This window comes from Onychostoma macrolepis, chromosome 14, assembly GCF_012432095.1.
Source record: "Onychostoma macrolepis isolate SWU-2019 chromosome 14, ASM1243209v1, whole genome shotgun sequence".
NCBI classification, from domain to species: Eukaryota; Metazoa; Chordata; class Actinopteri; order Cypriniformes; family Cyprinidae; genus Onychostoma; species Onychostoma macrolepis.
In genome coordinates this window covers 11,526,052-11,542,959 of record NC_081168.1, presented here as the reverse complement: position 1 = coordinate 11,542,959, position 16,908 = coordinate 11,526,052, and the positions used below count along the sequence as shown (strand labels likewise).

The 16,908-nt window shown below is 38.8% G+C and overlaps 1 protein-coding gene across 8 annotated transcripts in view; it reads right to left on the bottom strand.

Annotated features, from left to right (window-relative positions):
- The window catches only part of pcdh1b (protocadherin 1b), a 258,051-nt gene that overhangs the window by 219,783 nt on the left and 21,360 nt on the right, over positions 1 to 16,908 (bottom strand). For all 8 annotated transcript variants that reach the window (XR_009274092.1, XM_058797245.1, XM_058797249.1 and 5 more), the window contains one exon: positions 14,450 to 16,633. Coding sequence is in view for 7 of the 8 variants with exons in the window: in XM_058797245.1 (XP_058653228.1) it covers positions 14,450 to 16,633 (2,184 nt within the window). In the remaining variant the exon portion in view is untranslated. The remainder of the gene's footprint in view (positions 1 to 14,449; positions 16,634 to 16,908) is intronic.

Sequence of the window (16,908 nt, the reverse complement as noted above, 5' to 3'; positions counted from 1 at the left end):
TATGCACAGGATATTTAAAACATAGCCTACACAAGTATATAGACGGCAAATAACTAATTTTTCTCCACTCTTCAAACACACAAAAACATTATCCTTTACAGACATAGTGTTTGAGTAAAGAAAACGCTGTACTATTCAAACATCAATTATTTATTTACCCTTGCATTACGAAAAAGCAGAGATCTGTCTCCTCCAGGCTGTGCGAGGCGAGTCAATCTGAACGGAGGCGGGGTGAAGTTACGAGGTCTCGCTGAGAGCTCCATGATCCAATGACGTTACGAAGTTTTACTGACAAGTTATTTTAGTTCTTATCATTGGTTTACTATTTTTAAAACTCTCTGATTTAAAATAATAAAAACGAATTATAATCGACTCAAGTTTGGATAATTTTTCACAGCACCTGAATGGGCTAGGGTATGGCAACTGCCATACTCTGCCATACGCAAACGCCGCCCTTACTACCATTACTAAACTGCAACTAATGTCATGGTAGAGGTCAGCTTTCCCACAGTTTGACCTGTGCACTTGCATTAAATAAATAAATAAATAAGCATTTGGTGTGGTGTTCAGATGAGTTAGAAGGCTGTATTTATCTAATCAAAAATACAGTAAAACTAATATTGTGAAATATTATTACAATTTAAAATAACCGTTTTCTATTTTATGTCTATATTTATGTCTGATATGGGTTTCAGAAGTGGGTGTGGCAAAATGGTTCGATAGCGCCACCTATACACTTTCAATGATATGCCCCTCGAGCTGCATTTTAAGTAGCCTACATGTACGAAAATCGGTAGACACATGTAACTCAACAATACCCACAAAAAAGTTTCCTGGTATGAAATCCGAATCCCAACAGGAAGTCAGTTATTTTTAATTTTCCCAACAAAATTTTGTGTCGCTTTTGCCATTTTCAGGCATCGTATTTTAACAAACTCCTCCTAGAGATTTTTTCAGATCAACACCAAATTTGGTCAGTCTAATCTAAAGCCCTTTGTGACGTTAAATTGCGAAGATCTTGGAAAAAGAAGTTGTTATAACAAAGTCCGATCTGCCTCAAACTTCACATGTTCAATAAGAGTCCTGGCCTGAACACATCTAAATGCCAATATTCCGTTATAATTATAGCGCCACCTGCTGGCAACAGGAAATGACTTGTTTTATACTAACTTAAACATACAATGTCTCATTTGCAACAAACTTCGTATGTTTGGTAAGAGGCCTGGCCTGAAGACATCTACATGTCAATATTCCGTTGTAGTCTTAGCGCCACCATCTGGAAGCAGGAAGTTTGGCACATATGAATGACTGACATATTCCTCCTATATTTGCTACTTTAAATGTATATTGCTCACCTTTTGCTGATTTCCTAAAGCCTAAAGTGGCAGTGAGTCCAGGTGAGAGGGTCCTTTCAATGCTGCTTGCAGCTTTAATTTAAAATGTAATTTATTGCTGTGATGCAAAGCTGAATATTTAGCATCATTACTCCAGTCTTCAGTGTCACATGATCCTTTACAAATAATTCTAATATGCAAATTTTCTGCTCAAGAAACATTTCTCATTATTATCAATGTTGGAAAAAAGTGTTGCTTAATATTTTTGTGGAAACAGTGAGACCTCTTGAACAGCAAGTTTGAAATATGTGTGAAATATATTTGATCACTTTTGATCAATTTAATTCTTGCTGAATATAAGTATTACTTAAAAACAATAATTAATAATTGAAAAATAAACTGATATTAATTTACATATTTGTGTTTTAAACCACAACACTTATTTTGATTTTATCAAGACTTGAGTTGAGTGTGAATATTTGAGTAAATCTGACACACACATACCCTCAGACACACAGGGCTTGTAGCAGCAGGAGCTGAGAGGATCTGTTGTGGATAAACAGATGGACAGTGTCTTCTTCATCTTGCCGTTATGGTGGGGAGGTGTACGCTCAAGTAATCTGCAGAGGCCTGGGGCAGACACGACACACACATACACAAGTATAGCTCTGCGCGCACACACACACACACACACACACACACACACACACACACACAGACAACACGCTCAAACACAAATTTAAATACACTTGGCTATTCATTATACAAGATGTGAAACTGAAAAAGGGGAATATTAATGAAGGGTACCAGAGTGTTTATAATGGTAAAACATCTACATTCATCTTGCGCCTTATTTACACACTCACAACTTATTACCTCCTACTCGTCAGCCTAAAACCTCAAGCTAACCTGTCAGTGCCGAGTGATTCATAACCACTGTATCTTACTCAGAACGACCCAAGGCTATACCCACTCTTCTGTCCTGTCTCTTATCCTCTCCAGTGGCTGGCCGCATCTGGTGAAAAGTGGTCTGTTTTAGAGAGTCAACAGTTCTGGTGCTGTGGGGTGGGGGGTGTTGGACAAACGGAGCTGGCCAACAGCCAGGAATGGTGAAATGGCGGGAAAGAGGGATAAAATGGAGCCCACACAGAGCAAATTGAGAAGGTATGCTGTGAAAGTGAATTTTAGCAATATGCCAGTTCTGAGTACTTGAGAAGAGACTGAGAGACAGAGCAAATTGTGAGACAGCGAGTGATCTCGCTGAGTGTGGCGTCCGGTCAAGCAGAAGGAGGAGCGGATTGACCATGACCTGCACGAACCTGCGCTGCTGCTGTCCCTCTATCCCTCGCTCCACGTACATGCACAGCGACTCATGGCTGGGATAAGAGGGTATGACCTCGATGTTTATCTCCCCCTGGGGTATTCAGTCACTGACTCAAACTCCAAACTGCTGTGGTCACAAGTCACATCTAAAGAGGCGCGTATACCTCTAAAAGGTACATAAACATTCGTTTTTAATTTTTAGGTGGCATAAATGTATTCACACAGGATTTTCAAAAATTGACAAAAAGGATGTGACAAAAAAATGAGTCACAAGTTGATTGATTGTTGACACTTTGCACATCTAACTGAAATCAAGACACAGAATAACTGTCAAAACAAGGATAGAATGTAGAGAAATATGCTGGTAGACTCCGGTGATGCACGACACAAATGCCAAAGTTATCAGACATTAGATTAGTTCAATCAAACTATTTTCATTCAGTAAGGCTGTATTAAATTGATCAAAAGCGACAGGGATAGGATTCTATCCTATCCTCATCAAAGGATCCTGAAAACATGAATCACATGAAGTTTTGAACTTTGATAACGATATTCATAATATTAGGTTTCTTCAGCACCAAATCAGCATATCTGAATGATTTCAGAAGAGTCATGTGACCCTGAAGACTGGAGTAATTGCTGCTAAAAATTCAGCGTTGACATCACAAGAATACATTACATTTAAAATATATTAAGATAGAAAAGGGTTATTTTAAATTGTAATAATATTTCACAATTTTACAGTTTTTACTGTATGGTTGATCAAATAAATGCTGCCTTGGTTCTTTCAAAAACATTTAAACTGAACTGTATATAATTCCAACCTCAAATAATAATAATTTTGGCTCTAACAAAAATGAAAAGTCTGACTATGTGCATGCATGGCCAGTATAGATTGAAGGTTCGCTTTCTCACTGTCGATCCGCGCTGCCATGAGGCTGAAAAAGACCCCCACAGGGACTGGTAAAGATTGACTGATAGATTGAGAGATCGATAGATGAGTGAGAGATACTTCCTCTTGTGTTCATTGAAACCCCAACTTAATTTTCCGCTCCTTTACTCATCTCACCATCTCTCTTACACCTTATGGGAATAGCTCACCAAATATGAAATTGGCAACATTTACGCAATCTCATATTGTTCTAAATCTGTATGTTGTTGAAAAAACATGCTGGCCATTTCAGTACAATACATGCCATTGACAGCTGTGACTGTCAAGCTCCAAAATGACAAAATAAGTACCATGAAGCATCATAAAAGTGATCCATAGCACTATGAACTATATCCCAAGTCTTCTAAAGCAATATGGTAGCTTTGTATAAGAAACTGAACAAAATTTAGTTTGCTTTTTCCACTAAAAATCAAAGCCATGCTCTTTAGCATGTTCATAAAAGGTCATGAAAGACAAAGCTGACTTATGGGGGAACGGAAAATCTTTTTTGAAAGAACAGGTTTATATATATATATATATATATATACATACTGTATATAATATGAATATTCTCACTGAGCTCTTCCAGATTTATAAATCATTCTTTCTTTTTCATCTTCTCATTTCTCTCCTGCTTCATTCACTCACCAATTGCATTTTCCTGTGTGAGAGAGAAGAAAAAAAAAATCAACCCTTCTCCCATCAGGGTCACACCTCTCTCTGATTCCCTTCCCGTTGCCTCGTTCCTTTAACAAACCCCCCGTTGACTGCAATCACACACCAGTATGCAGCGATGCCTGCCTCTCACGGCATCCGACCGCAAGACCAATTCTCACTCCGCCGATGAAGCCAGTAGTTCTGATGGCTGTTGAATACTCTACATCCTATCCATGAGACATTCTATCTTCAATCTCTCTCTCTTTTTCTCCAATCTCTTCTCTTTTCTCTGCCAAGTTGGCACATGAGAGGTGGGCACCAGTGCGGAGCTAGGTTAAATATAGACATGACTAATGGCTTCTCAAAGGTACGCCAAAGAAATCACATGCCCTGATGCCCCGGCCCAACCGTTTGTCACTCAAAAGTTGATTCGAGATGAAGGGAGTTGAAGTGAGTGTCTACTGAGTGCGCAACAGACAGACAGAGAAATTAAATCAGAGGTGAGCTGTAGAATTTCATCTTGGGGGAAAAATATGGGGTGGGATGGGAAAGGAAGTGTTTACATCTGGTTTACTATATCCTTTAAACCACATCCTGACTAGGCGAAATGTGACACATTTCCAAATAATAGATCTGTCCATAATAAAAAAAAAAAAAAAAGAAAAGAAAAAAAGAAAAGTGAAAAAAATAAATAAAATAAAAGCCAATATTTTGACATATTTGATGTGAAAATAAATTTTGAACCAATGAGGATTGAATGTGTGGGGGGCTAAATTGCCCAAAAATTATCAAGCAATATTGTATGTTTTTCCAAATAAATTAAATTAAATTTAGCAAATATTTGCTCAAAAAAATAAATAACAATAAATAAATAAATAAATAAAATAAAAAATAAATAAATAAATGTATTGTTGCTAGTTGTGGTTTTTAATTGATTTTTTAATCTAATAATTCATTTAACTAAATAATATAGAAAGAACAAAGTGCTTACTGCCTTATCGGAAAGAAAACAAAGACAGGAGGACAAAAAGGATATAATACCTAATGGAAAATGTATGGAGCCCACAAGTATCATGTGTCTAAGTAGCCATATCCTGTAAGCATTATGATGCTTCCTGCTGTACAGTTTGCCTTATTTCAACCACATGCTTGAGATACTAGTAGAATCTCTCTCCGAACATCAATCACACAGCTTCCTGTGATAAAGACCTGAAAAAAATCATTATGAGGAGCACAAAAGGGCAGCGGATTCCTCGTGTATCAGTCTCGCATAAACACCCACACATAGACGGAGAGTGTTGGGGGTTGTAGCACAGGTCAGTGAGCACACGCCTTGGCAGATCTGTGCCACCTGCTAACAGCCTGGCACAAGCACGAGAGACGTCTGCAACAAGTACCGGAGACCACTGCACAGGTCAAAGGTCATTAAGGCCCCACCCTGTGCTCAGAGGACCAAGCAACAAAGCTATTCACTTTACACACATTTACATTCACCGCAGTGAAATCCATTAACCTGTCAGTAACATGTTTACGCTTTTCTATGCAGGTCCAGATTGTGAGAGTATAGTTATGTAAGTGTGTGTGCTGTTATGCAAAAAAACATCTGTTCTGTCACTGCCATTTACTAGCGATACAAGCCAAATCACCTACGGCCATTTTAGCTCTGTCCGTATGGCTTCTTTGTTTGCTCTAAACATTGAGTTTGCAGTCTTAAAAGACCTTATGAGATCAAAATGGGAGGCATTATTGTTCATGTGCGTTAACCTGATGCTGACCTATATACCAGTGTACACCTAAAAGTTAACAATTACACATGACCTTTCAAAAGTTTGGGGTCAGTAAAAAGAAGTTAATATTTTTACAAATTATTTCCATTTCAAATAAATGCTGCTCTTTTGAACTATTCATCAAGAAAAAAATGTTTTCAGTTTTTTTTTTGTTTTTGTTTTTTTGCTTTAAAAAAGTGCTGTCAAATGATTAATCGCGATTAATCACATTCAAAATAAAAGTCTTTGTTTACATAATATATGGGTGTGTACTGTGTATATTTATTATGTATATATAAAGACAAACACATACAAATATTTACATGTATATATTTATATTCATATAAATTATATAATATATAAATATATTTAATATATAAACGTAAAATATTTTTCTTAAATATATAGATGTATGTTTGTGTGTGTTTATATATACATAACAAATATACACAGTACGCACACATATTATGTAAACAAACTTTTATTTTGGATGCGATTAATTGCGATTAATTGTTTGACAGCAATAATTAAAACATAAATTAATTACTTTAAATTGTAATAATATTCCACAATATTACTATTATTTTACTGCATTTGTCCAAATCAATGCAGCCTTGGTGAGCATAACAGATGTCTGAATGATAGTTTATAAAAAATAAAAAATAAAAAAATAAATATATATATATATATTTTTTATAAATTTATAAAAATCATTTATACATTTTTTTTTTTTTTTTTTAAAGACTAAAAATCCTCCTGAATGTTGTCCAATAGCAAACAACACCACAAATGCAGAACCGTAACCAGCAGTAATGGCTACTCAAACTCATTTAGGCTTGTGCAGGGTTTTGTTTGCACTTACACATATGCATGTATGTGGGTGGATGTGTCTATCATTACAAGCGGATGTTGTGTGCCTGTCATATTAGCATTAGTGTGTTTGCTGTTGACTTTATGTTTGGCCAGGAAGAACTAAATAATTATGGAACATGACAGCACGGACTGGCCTTTCCCAGCAGGTGACCAAGAGCTTAGCAAGGTAAAGACGTGAACACTGCACTGCTGCCTCTTTCTCTCTGTACCCTCACTGTGAAATTAAAAACAGATCTGTAGACACAGCGAACAGCAAGTGCCTTATGAGGCAGAAGAGCAGAGCAGTGAGGCAGAACGCTAAATGTGCCATAAACACGCACCATGCAAATCTCTGTAACATCATTGGACTAAAATTCTCTTAATGGCTATGCAAAGTGAAGCCTGTTTTTTTGTTTTGTTTTGTTTTTTGTTAGTTTTTTTCAAATTTAGAGCTAGCAAATGCATAAATAAAGGGATTAAACTCTGTTGACTGTGCACATGAAGGGTTTGATTGGATTTCATGTTCATTTTTACGATTATGAGGCTAATTTCTGTCCACGCAGACGAGCGCATCTGTGTGTGTGTATTTGTCTGAGCGAGTAGTTGAGCGTGCGCGAGCGAGTTTATTCATCCGCTGTCAGGACCTATAAAGATGGACGCTGTCAGCGTCTGTGCGGAGAGCGAGTATGTGTGTGCGCACAGGAGGGGGACAGCCAGGCGTAATTTCAGCAGATGTTGCTTGACAATGCCAGGGTGTGTGGATGGGCCTCCGGGGAGGAGAGAAGTGGAGTAGCAGTCGGATTCTGCAGTTGCACAGGCAGAGTGCAGTCACCACACGGCACACGACACCTCGCCCAGAAACAATGACAGCCCACAAGAGTAAAGTGACAGGGGAGAGAACAAGAGAGAGGGAGATAAAGAGAAACGTTTTATGCACCGCTTGGGCCTTTATCAACCTGAGAAAGACCCCAGAGGACAACTTTATATGCTCAGTTCATAGCGCAGAAGACCAAGGAGGTTAGCTTTGTCTCAAATGTAACATAGGCTAATCCCGCCATATATGCTTAGTAAGAATAAAACCAAAAAACAATAAACCACACTATGAAAATGAGAAAGAATGAAATAAAGAAATATATAAATACATATTTACAAAAAATGTATTTACAGAAATCATTCTAATATGCTGATCTGGAGCTCAAGAAATTTTTTCTGGCTTTATTCTACTACCATTAAAATTTTATTCAGCAAAGCAGCATTAAAATATTAAAAAATGACAATTACGGTATCTATAATATAAGGTTTTCTATTTCAAATAAATGCTGTTCTTTTGAATTTTCTGTTCATCAAATAATCCAAAGAATCAACGTTTTCAACAATGATACAAATAGAAACCATTATAAATAACTGAGCATCAATAATAATTGAGCACCAAATCAGCATGATTTCTAAAGGATCATGCAACACTAAAGACTGGAGTATTGCCATCAGGAATACATTACATTTTAGAATATATTAAAACAGAAAACAGTTCTTTTAAGTCATAATATTTCAAAATATTGCTGTTTTTACTGTAATTTTATCAAATAAATGCAGTCTTGGTGAACACCGAGAACTTATTTCAAAAACATTTTAAAAATCTTATTTACTCCTATCCTTTGATATCTGCAGCTTGAACTGTTTTGATGGTCCTAACTGGTTCAATAAAGGTCTCCCAGCCTGACCAAGCTGGTATTAATCTGGTTTTTGCAGGCCAGACTATCTGAAAAGTGCCAAAAACCTCTTTAAAAGTGGCCAACAGACAATCTTAGGCTGGTTTAGGTGGTTTTACTAGGTAAGTAAGAGTATCCACATTAATTAATCCTACAGAATACCTCAGAAAATTTTGACTTCCAAGTATATGCCAAGAAATGTTTGAGTTCAAATTGAGACTTGCCAAATCAGATCACAGTTTGAAACATTTATATGAGCTCTAGAGGAAATAAGTGTGTGATTACCAGGTTTTCTGTCCATTGAAATTGCAAAAAGATTGCTTTCTAACTTTTGGTTAGAAATCTGGCATCTCCATTGATCTCCATCCAAGCTGCCCTGAAGACTAACCGGAAACATTTCCCAATTATAATGTCCTAACACACTAATCACTAATCAGAGACCATTACGATAATTGTACACATATGAGAGCCCCGAGAGAGCCATATGGCTGCATATGAAGCCTCCATCCCAACTGAGCAACAATTGACAGTCGGCTAGTTCTTTAACACTGACCACTGAGCTGAACTTTGCTAATACTTATCATTAGATCAGCTCAGATAATCTAGATAATGGAGCTAAATGAGAGCTAATGTGTTCGACCTTGATGTCGGGTTGTAGTGAGAGCCCAGAGACAGGCTCCTTAATGAGAGAGGCTCTGACAGGGAACGTCAGAGTTCCACATAGAGGAACCTTTGTGTTCCCGCTCACCTTTGTGCATGCGTGTCCCCTTATCTTTCCCCCGAAAGCTGGAAGGGCTTGCACACGTGCCTTCACCGTGACTCACAAACACACTAGAAAGGCTAGAGTAATTTTCCTTCGCTGAGTGATTTGTACTCTCAGGAATTCACTGATTACAGTGAGGTAAAAACACTCCTTTGTATGTGCGTCAAAATGGCCATCTACCTGTCTGCCACTGCTGTCCCAGATTCAAGCCCACAGGACGGGCGATGCATCCTGTGAAACAAGTACAGCACTAACATGGAGGCGCTAAGGGGCCAAAATTTAAGCAATGTAATAAGTGACATCTTCATGGTATTACACCATTTAAAATTTAACAGTATAGCACAACAAGCCTAAAAAAAAAAAAAAAAAAAAAAAAAGGATTTGAAAAGCCCTGGCAGCTAATTAGAATATTACAACAGGGTGTCATGGGCCAACACAAACAAAAAGACAAGCTTAGTTATGTGTCTCATTAGGTTCACACCTCAAACACTATTGAGAAGTGAAGTAACAGAGCTATCCACAACTTTCTTTCCTCAGCAAAACTTGCAAACCTCTGTCAGTGTCCTTTCTTTCTTCTCTCCTTCCTTCCATTTCAATCTTTTCCTCTCGGTAAAACTCAGGGAATGGCAATGCACTGACACAGATGCCAGTGTCACTTCCTTCCACATCTTTTCTTTCTTCCTACCCTCAACAAAACCTGAAGGAAAGCTCAAAACACAAGAAATGTCACTGTCACTTCCTTCCTTTCTTCCATCTATCCTTCCTTCTTCCCTTTCTACAACAAAACTCAAAAGAATGGATGCAGTGACAGAAATGACCAGTTCCACAGTGGCTGTGAAAGCCCATGTCTGCCACATAGGGAAAAAAAATAAATAAATAAAGAAAGAAAAATAAAGAAAGAAATATATATATATATATATATATATAATTTAATTTAATAATTTTGACTTAACGTTATATCATTCATCATAACGTTTATTTCAGTTTCAACATTCATCCATAAATCTCAATTTAAGTCCATTTGAATTTGTCATCTCATAATTACAACTTAGTATCTCAATTTCACCTTTTACATCATAATTTACCAAACCATGGCTTCTTCTTATGTAGCAGAAATATATACAATTATAACAAAGCATGCAAAATAGTCAGTGTGCAAAGAGCGTGTGCAATTTAGTGGCATCACTCCAAACGGTGCAATTTCGCCCGTGAAATGCACACAAAAGATGCTATCAGTCTGGGGCTTCTTGCAGGCGTTAGACAGAGCAAAGCTAATGATTCTCCATCTTATCTATGTGTCAAAAAAGTCAAGTCAAGGTGGGAAGAGGAAGGAAAAAGGGCCATCATCACAATTAACAGCTTTTTATTTTAATTAGCCTTGCATTGTCAACGGCAACACCTGAATAATGCAAATGCAGCTGGTTGTTTAATATTCCTTCAGAGATCATTTGAAACAATTTTGTTTTCCTCTTTCTCCCTTCAGCTATATTCTCTCCTGATGACTCAAGATTATTACTGGCGAGTTTGTTCCTCCTAGTTAACTGCTAAGCAATGGTAGGCACTTATTTGCTTATTTAAAGGAGAGAAAGGTGGACAGACTGCTGAGATAAAGATACTACTGAAGCCTTGGACTGCTAAAGGGTGACTTGCAGCTGATGTACCGCAGCCTGGACCACAGAACTGTTTTGCATAATTGACTTCACACTTCACAAAATAGATTCTCGCTCTGTAACGGTTAGTCACAAGACCACACCACACGAGACAGAGAAAAAGAGACACAACTTAGAGAAGAAATGGACAGCTTCTTGTTTTATCTTCCAACTCCTGTTTTCCTAAACCATGGAAACATTAAAGGACCGTCATCAAACCGACATCCACTCAAAATGACATTCACTAATTCGCAATCACGCTCCGACTGAAGTTTCTACAACCGGGAGAAACGAGTGGAGGCTAGACAAGCATGCAAAGCTTAAACTCTTTTAAAGGTAGGCTAGAATTTAAAAATATGTGTGATAACTTTGCTACCTTGTTAATACCGTGATGCTATATTTTGCATGATATTCCATACTGAACAACATATAGAAATGAAACGCTATGCATATACATATAGGAATTGTTTTAAGGCTGCATTACCCCCTTCTTTGGATTTCTGTCGTTGAGAGGAAAACACAGGGACAATGACAAACTTAAGGTACAGTAGAGTCTAATATTCAATACAAGTGGATTTTCATGAAAAAAAAAATGATAAGGTGGACAGCACTAACCAATGACAGGAGGGAATGTGACTAAATGAATGAATAAATAGCCTGTTTCTCCCATTAGCATGAAGCACCATGAACTGAGTACATGGAAGAATGGTGTGAAATGACAGAATTTGTTTTTTGAACACCTTTATCTTTTTTTTTTCTTTCTCGTGCCCTCTTTCTATTCATCCCTCTATGATCCCTCCCAGTCTCTCTTTCTCTCTCTCCCCCCACCTGCACTCAGAACAGTCTGTGAGTCAGCATACAACACACACTGGTCAGTCCGTTGCCATGGTGATGGTGCAAGCTGAGGGCAAAATCGACAGCTTTTAAGAAGCGCAGACGCTGCTAGAATTTAAATGGTCGGTAGTGGCAGGAAAGGCTGCATGTGTGTGTGTGTCTTTTTTGGGGCCCAGATTAGCTGCCGGCATACAAGGAGCCAATCGAATAGTACAAAAACCTAACAAGACCTCTGACAACCATCCCTTGATCCCATTCCTCGAATCTAAGGATGGGACCCAAAAAAGGGCTTTGATTGACAGGACCTGTACAAAACACCTCACTTTCCTCTAGGGTCATTCGGATACGCCAAGTCTGCACTGCTCAAATCCTCTTAGAACATGATTTTGTTCCTGTGATGTGCAGCATGAATGAGAAAAACAAAAACACACATGAAATCCAAAAAAATGTAATGCATTTGTAAAGCTCAGTGACTCAGTGTTTGGCTCGATCCCAGAGGAGCAATGCTGTAAATGTGTCATATTAACTGTGTTGAGACATGGATCACATAAGACTGACATTATTGCATGAATACTATAAAACTAAACTTGCTGAATAGTAAAGAAAAATCAATCCATTTGTCTAGCTATCAACTTAGGGAGCTTGAAATAATAGCTGCGGTAATGCAAGCACATTGACCTGTGCTCACTGGTACCGAGAGAATTTCAAATAGTTTTTGAAGTAGAAATTTTTATGGTGTCGGTTAGTAAATAAAAAGTGAATGTTTACTGGTAAAATGTGGTATAAAGAAAGGGCAATGTCATAAATAAATATGGGAATATGGAAATGAAATACTGTACCTTAAGAATTCATGTCCCCTGGTGAGTAATTTCAATGCACTGTTTCTGTTTAACATTAACTCCACAATGTAACACCTTCACAAAAGTTTTATTGAAAGCCAACTTGCTTTACTTGTAAAAAATACAAAATACAAATTGAAAATCAACAGAAACAATATAACACATAACAGAAATTAAACAGAAATGGGGATGTCTGCAGCTTTAAATACAGTTCCACAGATGATACACACTCCACACAGAACGCAAGGGTTCGTATTCAACTTGCATGCGTATGCTGCATTGTGTGTAAACTAGCCGCTCCTGCAGGACATCCTTTTAACATTGCATCTTTCCAGCATAACAACACACGTGATTATTGCTTTAAATATTAACACATTTCACTTAGAACCAGACTTCAAATGTACAAAATGGAGGATGAAGCCACTATCAAAGCAGCTGAGATCTCAAGATCTATCCGTTAGTTCTATTTACACATCTGGTATTAGGGAAAGTTTGATGTGTTAAGAACGAATTAAGCAAATTCTTCTATATAAAGCTATTTAGGTTGTTCATCGCCATTCTGCAACAGAACAAAGCAAACATCTTAAGGGATGAACACACACGCTAACGCAACAGCACATATAGCTGGTTATTAACATTCACAATATACAACTTGCATAACAAAAAACCTTCTTCAATGATTGTCTCCAAAGGTTTGCTAACACAGTCCAAGAAAAATGGTACTTATTTTTGGTTTTCTTGTTCAGTAGGCTAGAGAAAAGTGATAAGAGTTTTAATGTCAAGTAACTTTCTATTTACAGTGACATTATTCACAGCCTGGTAGAAAATCCCGCAGTTAATAATTCAACAATGTTCGATGGCACACTCTGACGTCTGTAGCTGATTATTAATCTACATTAAGCCAATCCACTTAGTTGTGTACATAACAAAAAAAGGCACTCTTTGCATGTGCAATCAATGAAGCTTGAGAAAGAACAGGGGAATTACCCACCATTAATCTGTAAAAATAACCCACTTCAACTCCAACTAAACAGGGTCCAAATAATTAAAGACAGTTTTAATGCCCGCCAAAATGTGCCATGGAAACGTTCAAATATGTGGAGCTTACTTGTCCGACTTTCCTGTGTACTTTAGCTTACTCAGCGCACAGTTTTCTTTATGAAGAAGAAAAAAATGATTTTTAGAATCATTTTGACACATTAACAATTGTGCAATTACCTAAAGCTAGCCTAACAAAAGATATCAAAACAATAACGGCTATTATTTGTTGTCTTTCAGAGCAAAAAATAAGGCACATCTCTCTGGTCTAAAGGTTATTATATCACAAATGTGTTTCAAAGGTTTTTGAAAGCAGTTCTGATCATCTTTTGAGGGGCAGTAATAAACACTGTACAACTGAAAATGACCCTCTCAAAGAAAATCAAAATGGAAATAAGACTGTGTAGGGTTGTCTCCTTCATGTAAATAAGTAGTAATTAAGTTAAGTCATTTTTTCCTTCAGAGCATAAATGATACTACAGAATTTAAGAAAAAAAAAAGATTGACAATAAAAACAAACTTCTGTCAATCAAATGATGTGCATGGGGTTTGTGATCAGTGCAGCTTTGGTTTGACATTCATTCAGTTCCAGCCCCTAATACATGCCCTTAGTCCACACCATGTTGCTGTGATACCCGTTGCTGTGATACCCTGGGCTGTGGTACCCTGGGCTGTGGTACCCTGGGCTGGGGTACCCTGGGCTTTGGTACCCTGTGCTGTGGTACCCTGCCATGCTTTCGAAGTCGTCTCCTACCTGTTTGGTGCTATATTTTGAAGAGTTGGCCTTGTAGCTGTAATCCGAATACTGGTCTGAGCCTGTTGAGTTGTTGTCCCCGGTTCCTACAAAGGTGTTGGTGGCCGGCAGGTCCTGCACTGCCTGGTGTTTCTTTGAGGCAGAAGGTGACTGAGGTTGGAGCTGAATGGATGGCAGAGGAGAATTAGACCGATAGTGTCGCCCCAGGTCTGGGCTCCCAGGGGGGTAGTTGAGCGGCAGGTGAATCCTAGGGCTATCGTTGACGCTATCATTCATGAGGTTGAACTTTAGGCCTTTCTGGAGACTCCCCCCCTCATCCTCCTCAGATGGGTTGGCAGGCTTTGGAGCTTTGCTTTTCTTTGCCTTCTTGTTCTTGTTGCTCTTAGGTCCTGGTTTGGGGGCATAGAGGTCTTTGGTCTCCTTCTTGCCTGCCTGGTAGCCACTTTTATTCTCCTTCAGCACGACATGCCTGATGATCATAGCCACTGCAATGATTAGAACAACCACACAAAAGCCACCCAAGACTGCGAAAATAATGTTACTTGGCCCATCTCGAGAATAATCGGGATCACCTGCAATGTCCATTTCAAGTGGTGTATAAAGACTGTGTCCAACAAGTCCTTCAACGTGAGAGACATTGCCGATGGTCTCATTGACATAAATGTGCACCAGTGCGGTTGTATGGCGTGGTGGCGTGCCTTTGTCATTAACTTTTACGACCAGACGGTGGAGACCAATGTGTTTGGATGTGAACTCTTTAGCCAACGTAATCTCACCTTCTGAAGAGATGCGGAACAAGCCATGCGGGTTGCCCCCTACAATACTGAACTCCATCTCCGAATTTAAACCAATGTCCATGTCCTCTGCCTCAACACGTTCTACGTGGGTTTCTGGGCTGGTGCGTGGATCCAAAAACTTGTATGAAGAGTTTGAGGGCTTGGTGACATATGGAGCATTGTCATTCTCATCAAGAACATTAATGGTAATGCCAACATAGGAGGATCGTGGTGGATCACCTCCGTCAACAGCTTTAAGTCGGAAACTGTAGGTGCTCTCCTTTTCTCTGTCGAAGGAAATAGTTGAAAGTATGGTGTACGTTCCATTTTGAATCATAAACTTGCCATTGTCTGGTTCTACAGAGAGTTGAACATGAGCATTGTCACCCTCATCGCGGTCATTGACTGTTACCATTCCAACAGGACTAAGGGGTGGCATGTTTTCTTGGACTGAAAAGCTGTAACCACTGAGCATAAATTTAGGGTCATTGTCGTTCCTGTCGAGCACCTTAACAACAACAGTGGCAGTTCCTCTCAAGCTTGGTACACCTTTATCAGCTGCTGCAACTAGAAATTGATAGTGATCTAATTGTTCACGGTCCAACTGGCTCATGACACGCACTTCTCCTGTGTTAGGGTTAATTTCAAATAGCCCCTCGGGGACTGATCCACTAGTTATACTGTATGTCAGCTCTGCATTAGTCCCACTGTCGGCATCCGTAGCTACCACATCCAGAACCTTGTCACCTGGCTGGTTCTCCTCAGCAAATTCTACCTCGTACAAAGTGGGCGAGAAGACCGGGGAGTTGTCATTCATGTCTGTCACTTGCACCTTCAGGGAATTTGTGCTGGATAGTGCAGGGTTGCCAGAGTCCACTGCTACAATTTCAATCCTGTAGTCTTTGATCCGCTCGTAGTCCAGCAGCATGGTTGTCTGGAGGAAGTATTTCCTCTTGCGGTCGTTGCCTGTTTCACTAGCTGAACGCAGCTGGAATGGGACATCCCCTGCGACCACACAGGTCACAACTGCATTTTCACCTTCATCACGATCTGATACTTCCACCAGAGCCACAGCTGTGCCTACAGGCATGTCCTCCGATATGTTAGCAACACCATCTTCATGCGTCACAAGGCCAATGCCCCGGATTCTGATTAAGGGTGCATTGTCATTCTGGTCCTTCACTGTAATAGTCACAAGGGCTTTGGAGCTCTTCGATTGTGGACCATTGTCTTTAGCTTGGACGTAGAACTTGAGCATGCTGATATCTTCACGATCTACCAAGCCTTTGACGAAAATGATGCCTGTGTTGCGGTCAATGCTAAGGAGCCTCTGGACAATTGGTGATGCCTGGTGGAGGCTGTAGGTCACCTCTCCATTGGGTCCCATGTCAGAGTCATTGGCCTTCACCTAAATCAACACAACACAAATGAAACTAAGCAAAGCACTGAAACATTAGTTTACAAAACAGTTAATAACAATGTCAATACAGGGATTAAAATGCTTGGTCAGGACCATTGCAAATGGATAAAGATCATTGTAAGTAGCAATGAATTTGCATGCCAAAAATATGCTTAACACACTTAAAAAAGACCCTAAGCTCATCCAAGAACTACAGCAGATTAATTAATAAATTAACTGAATTTTCCTGGAATTTAAAATAAAGCACACCTCATTTTATTACA